The sequence below is a fragment of the Colobus angolensis genome, unplaced genomic scaffold, assembly GCF_000951035.1.
Source record: "Colobus angolensis palliatus isolate OR3802 unplaced genomic scaffold, Cang.pa_1.0 Scaffold237, whole genome shotgun sequence".
Classification (NCBI taxonomy): Eukaryota; Metazoa; Chordata; class Mammalia; order Primates; family Cercopithecidae; genus Colobus; species Colobus angolensis.
In genome coordinates this window covers 1,050,218-1,060,712 of record NW_012115566.1, presented here as the reverse complement: position 1 = coordinate 1,060,712, position 10,495 = coordinate 1,050,218, and the positions used below count along the sequence as shown (strand labels likewise).

Sequence of the window (10,495 nt, the reverse complement as noted above, 5' to 3'; positions counted from 1 at the left end):
GGGGGACAGGTGGTGTTTGGTTACATTAATAAGTTCTTTAGTGGTGATTTCTGAGATTTTGGTGCATCCATCATTTGAGCAGTGTACACTGTACCCAATGTGTAGTGTTTTATCCCTCACCAACCCCCACCCTTTTCCCCGAGTCCCCAAAGTCCAATGTATTGTTCTTACGTCTTTGTATTTCTGACCATTTTCGATTCAGAATTATGGATAAGGAATTTTCAACCTATATTGATTATGTCTAGAAGTTCTGTTTGTTTCTTTAAAAAAAATGTTCATGTAGCAGCAGATAACGACTACAACCAGAAATAAATGAGATACTGTTTCAGCAAATTCTTTTTTTTTTTTGAGATGGTGTCTTGCTCCGTTGCCCAGGTTGGAGTGCAGTGGTGTGATCTCGGCTCACTGCAACCTCTGCCTCCTGGGTTCAAGCCATTCTCCTGCCTCAGCCTCCCTAGTACCTAGCTGGGACTACAGGTGTCCACCACCACGCCCAGCTAACTTTTTGTATTTTTAGTAGAGATGGGGTTTCACCATATTGGCCAGGCTCGTCTTGAACTCCTGACCTTGTGATCCATCCGCCACAGGCTCCCAAAGTGCTGGGATTACAGGCTTGAGCCAATGTGTCTAGCCACAAATTCTTGATACTATATTGTATTTTTGCTACCAGGCAAAAGGGGCTCACTGCTGGATGTGCTAGAAGCCAATACTATGATACTTGATTTCTAAGGAAAGAAAAACCTTTTATTATAGGTTGACCAACAAGGAGACAGGAATCTAGCTCAACTGTATCTCCCTGTGCTGGATTTAAGATAGTGATTTTATTAGAAAAGGTTTACGGGTGGATTCTGGAATTAGCAGGTGATTGGTGGAAGGAAAAGGGAGGTCTAGAAGGTCCTCAGAAATGCATAGTTGTCTCTCCATTCCTCTTCGTGGGTCCCAGGTGCAAATTCAAAGGGAGTTAGTATGAAACATGCAGTGGAAATTCGGGTGTGACATTAACAAGCTTGTTCTGTGCAAACTCCATTTGGCTATATTGGTTCCAATTAATTTTGGCCACTTTTGTTATCTCACAAATGGAGGGAATTTCAGTGTTTCAGAAAGTGATTTATTTTCTTATCTGCTATCTGGCAAACTCAAGAATTTCTGTCAGTTATTGGTTTCCTATTCTTTGGGGCACAATTTCAGTTTCAACTTTCCAGCAAGTTGTTTCTTTTCTTATATGCTATCCTATAAACTCAAGAATTTTATCATTAAAAAAACTTTTGGAGCATGATTTCTTTATCAAACTTAAAAAAATCCCCAGTATAATAGGGAATTTCCAGCGTTTTAACCTGAAACTGAAGACCATCATTTGAATGCAGGTTTCAATTGCCAATCTAGAAGTTTACTAATTCTTCTGTGTATTGGAGCGTAGATGTGCATATCCTTGTCAATCAGTTTGGCCTAAGGGAGTCTTTCTTTTAATCATCTTTTCGAATAGGAAAAAGCCTCAAATTAAGTGTTTTCTCAAACTTTTTCATTATAGCTATCTCATTTCTAACAAAATTTTAGTGCCACAGTTATATTGTGTAACTGCTTATGTACGGAGGCTCTTGGGAGGACCACCAACCATTGGAATACTGAAGATTTTTGCTCCCTCCCCTGGAATCAATTTTGCCCCTGTGGGGGTGATATCATCCCTGATATGAAGGTATACACTGAGAGAAATAAGACAAAATATTAAACCAAATTTTAACATAGGTGACAATACTTTAAAAGAAAATTAGTTAAAAAAAATTTAGTCATTATTTCTGGGATACGAGATAATGAGCAATTATTTCTTTTATTTCCTAGTTTCCATTATATACTTATATATACCTATAGGGGATGTTGTAAAGATTCTATAATATTATGTATGTATTCTATAATTTTAAGTATGTGAAAGAAAAACTGTATCTTTTCCTTTGCTAAGCTGTAGGTCTTTAAATATATTAAATTTTAGGGTTAGATGATTTATATATCTTTAGTGTTAACACAAACTGAATATATTGTTTACTATTCATTACCCAATGAGAATTTGTGATATTCTGCAGATTTGATAACATTTTCATGGAGATTTAATTAAAAGCATTGACATAATCATTCTATAGACATTTATTGGCTATGTAATTCATGTCAGAAACTGATTAGACACAGCAAAATCACACATGAATAAGAAGGTCTATATTGTTGAAAAGCTTACTAATGCATCTTCTTCAAACAGACATATAAACAAATAATAAAATAAAAATGGGATGCCATATACTTACATGGTCAGAGTTTTTAGGGACTATAGGCCATAGACCGATGAGATTTATAAATACTTTTCAGTTGAGATAAGATTTCAGCAGCATATAGAAGGTTGAATAGAAGGTTTTTAAGTGATAAATGCCTAGAAAGATTTAGGATCACTCATTTTTAACAAAGGAAAATTGATACTCTTTTTCAGTGGCCACAATTTTATCATTCTATACTTTTGTCTTTCTTCCATAGTTCTTATGACACCATAAAGTTTACAGTGTCTTCATGCTTTCCTTAGCCTCTGATTTCGCTGTCCTCCCTCATATTTTTTATGTTTACCAAGGTATGTACAACTGACAATTTTAGAGTCACTTGCAAAGAAAATATAACTATTGGGTACTGGGCTTAATATCTGAGCGATGCAGTAAGATGTACAATAACCCCCCATGACACGTGTTTATGTATGTAACAAACCTTCACCTAAAATAAAAGTAAAAAAAAAAGAAGAGGAATCAAAACCTTGAAATAAAGGTATGATGTTCTTGCTGTGGAAATTTAGAAGCCACAGGGTTTAAGGATTGTAGAGAGATCCTAAGCCCTTATTACTCCCATCCTCCTACTCAATTACTTCATGTAGGCTGTGACTTACTGTCTTTGAAATAACATAGCAAGGACACTGTAGATGTGAGGAATTTTTCACTTGCAGAGAGGATTTTCAATCTCTGAAATGGCTGATTTGCAGAGAAGTGGAGTCATTTATTCTCTAGCATAGTGATTTCCAAATTTTGAATGTATTTACCAGTAAAACAAAGTAAAAACAAAGTAAAGCAAAGTAAAAACATAAGCTTGCTAAATTTTCTTTTGTCATTTAAGAGCATCAGGCTTTGAATGTGAATGTGTTTTGGATAAATAAATTGATTTAACTTCTCTTGATAAATGCCAACATTTCTTTAGTGCTCTACATTCTACTTTTCTTCCATCTAATTCATGATTTTGCTGAACATTTTTTCATCCACAGTATTCTCCTCAGTGCACTCTTTACATCTTTGTTTCGTAAAGTATAGATCGGAGGGTTAAGGCTGGGTGTGATGATTGTGTAAAAGAGAGTGAAGAACTTCCCTTCATCTTGGGATATGGTATTCTGTGGCTTCATGTATATATAAGTGATTGTTCCATAAAACAGAATTACTACTGTGAGGTGGGAGCCACATGTATTAAGGACCTTTTGCCACCTTGTTGCTGACCTGATCCTCATTACAGCTTGAGTGATAACTCCATATGAGATAAGAATTAGTGTTAGAGGTACGAAAAGAAATACTACTCCAAGAGCAAAGACAACAATCTCAATTACTTTTGAATAGACATAAGCCATCTTGATCAATGCTGGCATCTCACAGAAAAAATTATCCACTTCCTGGTGCCCACATCTTGGCAACTTCAAAGTCAAGAAGCAAACAATTAAGGCACTGGCAAGACCACTCAACCAGGCAGTGAGCACCATTTTCTGGCAAAGCTGAGGGTGCATTATTAAGGTGTAGTGAAGAGGTTGACAGACAGCAGCATAACGATCATAGGCCATCATAGCCAATAGAAGACATTCTGTGGCTCCCAAGTCAAGGACAAAGAAAAATTGGAGCACACACCCTCCATAAGTAATAGATGTTTTTGGACCCCATTGATTTGCCAGCATCTGGGGGATAATGCTAGTTGTATAACAAAGGTCCAAAAAAGACAAATTGGATAAGAAAAAATACATGGGGGTATGGAGCTGGGCATCTAGATAGGATACAAGAATGATGGCTGTATTTCCTACCAGAGTCACAATATAGACGATGAAGACAACCACTGAGATGACGTGCTCTAATTGGGGTCGATCAGAAAACCCCAGAAGGATGAAATCTGTTCCAGAACTTCCATTGCTTGTTTCCATTGCTCCTTAAGAAAAGCTAGGAGACAATATCATGGTAACTAAAAATGGTGTCAGCTTTAGGTAGAACTGAACATCTCCGAAGTTTGTCATGGGTATCCAAAACTCTCTTATTTGCATGCTTTCTCTCATTGGGAACATCTCTTTGAACATTTCCCGGTGGCCCAGTGCCAACAACTTGTTCGTGTTTAATCCAAAATGAATCTAATAATATGCTAAATCCAATCAGGCTGAATTGTAAATCATTGAAAAAACTTAATTTGCTATGTCATTCATTGTTCTATATATTTCAATTAAGTAATAAAATCATGAAGTCGATTATGTGGTTTTTAAGAGAAGTGTATGTATTGAGGAGTTGTTCCTCTTTGAAACTGTGACGTAAGCATCACTTGATCATGATAAATCTTTGCATTATTGAAGGAGTTAAGCTTGAGGTAAAAAGTTAAATGATATCTTTTTTTTTTGGAATAAACTCCACCATTTGATAGAATCACTTTCAAGATTTACTTGCAAATATCTACATTCCAGCCATTATTATTGTACTTATCATCACCACCAACTTACTCCTCCTCCTTATATATTTTTTACTCCTCAGCATTGCAGGCACTGTTGTTATTCTATGAATTCTGGTGTTCCCTATTGTTCTGCCTTTTTTTGTGAGTATGTTTTTTATTGACAGGAAATAATTATCTTTCTTATTATTTGTCTTTACTTACATGTATAAAGGCCCATATGTTTTTTGAACAGCTTTAGTGACTGATATTACACCATCTAAATAGCCTTACTGATTTGTTGCAGTTAAATATTGAGGTGATTCCAGAACTATTTGGACACCACGTACAACGATCTGTGTCCAATCTTACTTACCAGCCATTCAGTAGAATTAGCTGGGCAGGTAATTCAAACAAAGAGCAGTTCATTAAAGAGCCAGAGTTGTTTTAACCTATGGAATTTACCAATTACATGAGTGGATGTTCTGATTGCTTTGAAACCCTTTAGGTAAAACCATCACCTCATTGGACTCTAAAAGAATACAGATACAGATAAAAATGTCATCGATCTCACTATTTCTGATTATTGTATCATGTCACTAAGCAGACAAACTATTTAATGAGTGACTGAATTAGTTTTTTTTTTTTTTTTAAGATAGAATCTTGCTCTGTTCAGGCCGGATGCAGTGGCTCATGCCTATAATCCCAGCACTATGGGAGGCTGAGGAAGGCAGATCACTTGATGTCAGGAGTTCAGACCAGCCTGGCCTATGTGGGGAACATTTTGTATTTTCTACTAAAAATAGAAAAATTAGCTGGGTGCCATGGTGTGCACCTGTAGTCCCAGCTACTTGGGAGGCTAAAGCAGGACAATTGCTTGAACCTGGGGGCAGAGACTGCAGTGAGTTGAGATCGCACCACTGCACTCCAGCCTGGGCAACAGAATGAGACTCTTGTCTCAAAAACAAACAAACAAACAAACAAACAAATAAAAAACAAAAAAAAAAACTTGCTCTGTTGCCTAGGCTGGAGTGTGGTGACACAATGATAGCTCATTGCAGCCTGGACCTCTGGTGCCCAAGTGATTCTTCCAACTCAGCCTCCTAGGTAGCTGGGACCACAGATGCACACCACTGTGTCCGGGTAATTTTTAAATGTTTTTGTAGTGATGAGGTCTCACCGTGTTGTTCAGGCTGGTTTGGAACTCCTGGGCTCAAGCAATCCTCCTGCTTTGGCCTCCCAACTGCTGGGAATACAGGCCTGAGCCTTGGTGCCAAGGCTAATGGTGAATTAAACATTTTTTCTGCTGATAATATCTGACCACAAAATTCAGACGTAGCATACTTTACATTTATAGTGTCCTTGAGGCCATGGAAACCTCATTTGCTTCTGGTATATAGTAAAATAAAGGGAAGATAGATTATCTATAGTATGTCTTTGTTATAAGTGTTTTAGTTAGAACATAATAATGTTATAATCATAAAGAAGGAAATGTTATCAGGTAGTATGAGATAGAGATGTAGTTTTTCACAGCACAAAAATGGAAATCTGATTTAATTAATGAGTGTCCAGTTTTATTTTTTATTTATTTTTGTTATTTGCAATAGATTGTCAACTAAGGAATGATAGTGCTTCAATGCACAGATTCTGAACTCAAAGTCCCTGGCATCAAATTCCAGCTTCACCACTTGGAAGCTGTATCCTTGGGCAATTATTTAACTTGTTTGTGTACCAGGTTCTTCATACATGAAGAAAATGTAGTAAAATTTCCTTCCTCAAAGGGATGTTGTGAGGCTTAGTATTTATAAAAGCACTTGGAACTGAGCTTGTTTCATATTTAATTCTAAAAATGATAACCTATATCCACCTATTGTTATTCTGTCTACTCCTTAGTCCATTAATTTTTCACACAGTGATTTTACCACAGTGACCTAGAACTAAACTGGAATGTTTTAAAAAAATGTGTGTAACTTTAAAATTTACAAACATTTTTATGTACACAAAAATATGCAGAATCACAATGTGCACATTGAACTGAAAAGCTTCAGGAGCAGGAGATGACTTGAGGTCTCCAAACACTTTGATTACAAAATTCACTCAAGTTCCTTTGACTGCTGTTAGGTTTGTGTTGGGAATTAAAAGGTCATGAATTTCAAAGTGGAAAAAAACCTCAGAAGTCATGAATCTAGCCTTCTGCTCTGCATAGGAGATCCTTCAACAGAATCTCTACACAACTGCTGCTGTCATAACTTCAATGACAGAGAAGTCAATTACACTTGAAGCAGCCTCTCTCCTTTAGTCAATGCTGCTTATATTGAACTCAAAGATGGTTCCTTGCCCAGCCGTAGCTGGTTTTCTTTATTCTGAAAATAACACAGAGTAAATCAATTATTTTTTTATTTTTTGAAACGGAGTCTGGCTCTGTCGCCCAGGCTGGAGTGCAGTGGCGGGATCTCGGCTCACTGCAAGCTCCGCCTCCCGGGTTCACGCCATTCTCCTGCCTCAGCCTCCCAAGTAGAGTAAATCAATTTAACATGGCCTCATAAAACCCCCAGTATTGTTATATGAATAAATACATAGATACAACAAACAAAAAGTAAAGCCTGATGAGGTTCAGTGTATATTCTTGTAACTATCACCTAAGTCAATAAATAAAACATTGACGATTACCCTAGGAGTTTTTCTTTGTGCCTTCTCCCAGTGATAACTCTTCCCTATCCCCTGAAGTATTCACTATGCTGATATTTATAGTAATCCCCTCTTTGCATGTTAGTAGGTTAATTACCCAAATGTGCACCTCTAGACAATATTGTATAGTTTGGCTTCCTAAAAATTTTTTATATACCTTTTAACTCTCTTTTAATGTTAGAATCTATTACCAATATACGCTTAGATTTCTCTTCCCAGACAAAGCACATTGTTAGCTGTTCCTACCACTACGTGCTCTTTAATTACCATGCTTTTCTCGTTGCTCTTCCCTGAACACACCATGATTTGTCAAGTGCTGCAAATTAGTGAGTACAAAAGTAAGTACGATACTCCACTTGTGCAACACTACTGAAGAGAATAGTGAATGTCTATGATCTGCATAATTTTCTAAAATATACATCAATTATTTTTAGCAGGTGTAAAACATTACTGGCTCTCTATAAACTTTGGATCACGCAAAGCCCTGGCCATTCTTATTAGAAATGCTGCCAAGTCAGGCATGATAATTTATGTAATTTAATGTTGTGAACTCAAATACAGGACTTTTCATTTAATACTTTTTAACATTTTCATATTGATTTAAGCTTTGGATCTCAAACTTTGGATATTTTAATTTCAATTTAAAAGTGAATGTGTTATTTAAAATGAGACTTATAACACTGGAACTGAAGAAATAGATGGCAAAAAAGAGGCATGCTACATTTTAATAGAAACTCAGTTTTTCATTTTTCATAGTATGGACTTCAGAGCCCAATAATCGTGCATAACTTAACATTTTACTTTCTTCAGTGAAATCTGAGACAAATGAACCAAACATATTTCAACATAATTTACGATATGGAGAGAAAATTAGAAGCACAAAATTTCAAAACTGTCTAAAATTTTACAAAAAGTAAAAATATATGGATCTTTTATTAATTATAAAGCAAGAAGTATATTGCTGTAGTCATACAAAATTCAAGATGAAAGGACGAAATAAAAATAGGTAAGACCCTAGACTGGTTCAGACCGCCTGTGATTTTTGTTACAACTGATCTCAGCCATTTCCTCACTGTGTGAACTTGAGCAGGCTAATTAACTTCTTTAGCCTCTGATTCCTTATCTGTAAAATAGCTATTCTAATAGCACCTGCTTTGTAGGATGGCTATGAAGAGGATTACATGCTATGCTAAATATGTAGCATGATGCTTGGTGCATAGAGAGCATTTAGTAACTTCAAAATCCACGAACTGCTCTTGTTGAAGTTTAATCCTCACTCCTGAGGATTAAATTTATATTTAATCCTCAAAATGTTAGTATTATTTATATCTCACATACCTTTCACATTTTTGCTTTCATGTTAGGCTGAGTCTTATGCTATCTAGGATCTATTTTCTACCTGGAGTCATCCTCTGTTAGAGATAGCACAGAATACTTACCAGAAGCCAAAAAGATTAGAATATATTTTCATGAAGGAAGAGTTCACAGCTGTGATGTTCTCCTGTAGTCCAAACATACCCATATTCCCATTATGATGTTCCTTCATTTAATTAATAAATTAGAGAAACAATTCTTGTTGGGTGAGTTACTAATGCCCTGAAAAATTGGATTAACCACTGGTCATACTGACATTACAGTGCCATTCACACTTAAATGCAACAGCTGAAGTAAAATTTAATAGAAGTCTCTATTTAATGTGGATATTGGAAGTAAACTAGATGTGGGACTGGTGAAAGTCCCTAATAATGAATTAGGTTTGGTTAAATATATTTTTGGCTGGCTATTTCATGTCTTTTTAATGTATACTCTTGTTATTCATAGTTATAGCTAGATTTTTGCCTAATTAAACAAGGAGAGCACTATGTTGGTCAATGTATATTCCAAGAATCATTAACATGTAGCAGGGATGTATTTATTTACAGCTCTAAAGGCTACCTATGTTTATATGGTTTAGACCTTGGAGACTGATGCCCCACAGAGGTGATTAAGCAAAGCTATGACTGTGATCAGAGGCATATCCAAATAATAATGTTATGAAAAGTTCTCTTACAACATTAGGTTTTGGCCAGGCACGGTGGCTCACGCCTGTAATCCCAGCCCTTTGAGAGGCCAAGGCAGGTGGATCACCTGAGGTCGGGAGTTCAAGACCAGCCTGACCAACGTGGAGAAACCCTGTCTCAACTAAAAATACAAAAAATTAGCTGGGCATGGTGGCGCATGCCCGTAATCCCAGCTACTCAGGAGGCTGAGACAGGAGAATCACTTGAACCCAGGAGACAGAGTTTGCGGTGAGCCGAGATTTTGCCATTGCACTCCAGCCTGTGCAACAAGAGCAAAACTCTGTCTCAAAAAAAAAAAAAAGACATTAGGTTTCATTTTTTCTTTTTGTTTTTAAGTTTTTAAATTTTAAAATTTGGAGATTAATTATATACTATATTAAATTTACATTGAAAAATGAATTTATGATGTAAACTATATCTATAAAAATGAACACATTTACTTGACATTTGGTTTATTCAATTGATAATATATCAATAAAATTGGATAAATTAAGTTATGTAAGTGTTGTTTCTATAGGATAGAAAATATTTGGCTTTAAAAATTTATGGGATAATCATAATTCTAGGTTTATGAACCATATTATCATCGTTCTATTTTCAGCAAATTAAAAATAGTATGAACACTCTGGAACTTAGCCCTCAATTTATGGTCTGGAAAATTACCACCACCCCCAGCTTCTGGTAATTACCATTCCACTCTCTGCTTCTGTGAGTTTAACTTTTTCAGATCCTCATTTAAATGAGATCGTGTAGCATTTGCCTTTCTGTAACTGGCTCATTTCACTTAACATCATAGCTTCTAGGTTCCTCCATGTTGTTGCAAATGACAGGGTTTCCTTTTTTTGTTACGAGTGAATAGTACACCACATTTTCTTGATATATTCATTCATTGATGAACACTTAGTTTGATTCCATATCTTTGCTATTGTGAATAATGCTGCCATAAACATGGGAGTGCAGACATCTCTTTAACATACTGATTTCAATTCCTTGGATATATACCCAGTGGTGGGATGGCTGGATCATATGGTAGTTCTATTTTTAATTTTTGGAGTAACCTCCACACT

The 10,495-nt window shown here is 36.1% G+C and overlaps 1 protein-coding gene across 1 annotated transcript; it reads right to left on the bottom strand.

Annotated features, from left to right (window-relative positions):
* Positions 1–3,247: 3,247 nt before the first annotated feature.
* Positions 3,248–4,192, bottom strand: LOC105513921 (olfactory receptor 2W1-like). Its single transcript, XM_011944960.1, has one exon. The coding sequence runs from the start codon at positions 4,190–4,192 to the stop codon at positions 3,248–3,250; it is 945 nt and encodes a 314-aa protein (XP_011800350.1).
* Positions 4,193–10,495: the final 6,303 nt, after the last annotated feature.

Bases quoted from the DNA above. Each gene is read 5' to 3' on its own strand.
- LOC105513921 (XM_011944960.1), bottom strand. From the start codon at position 4,192: ATGGAAACAAGCAATGGAAGTTCTGGAACAGATTTCATCCTTCTGGGG.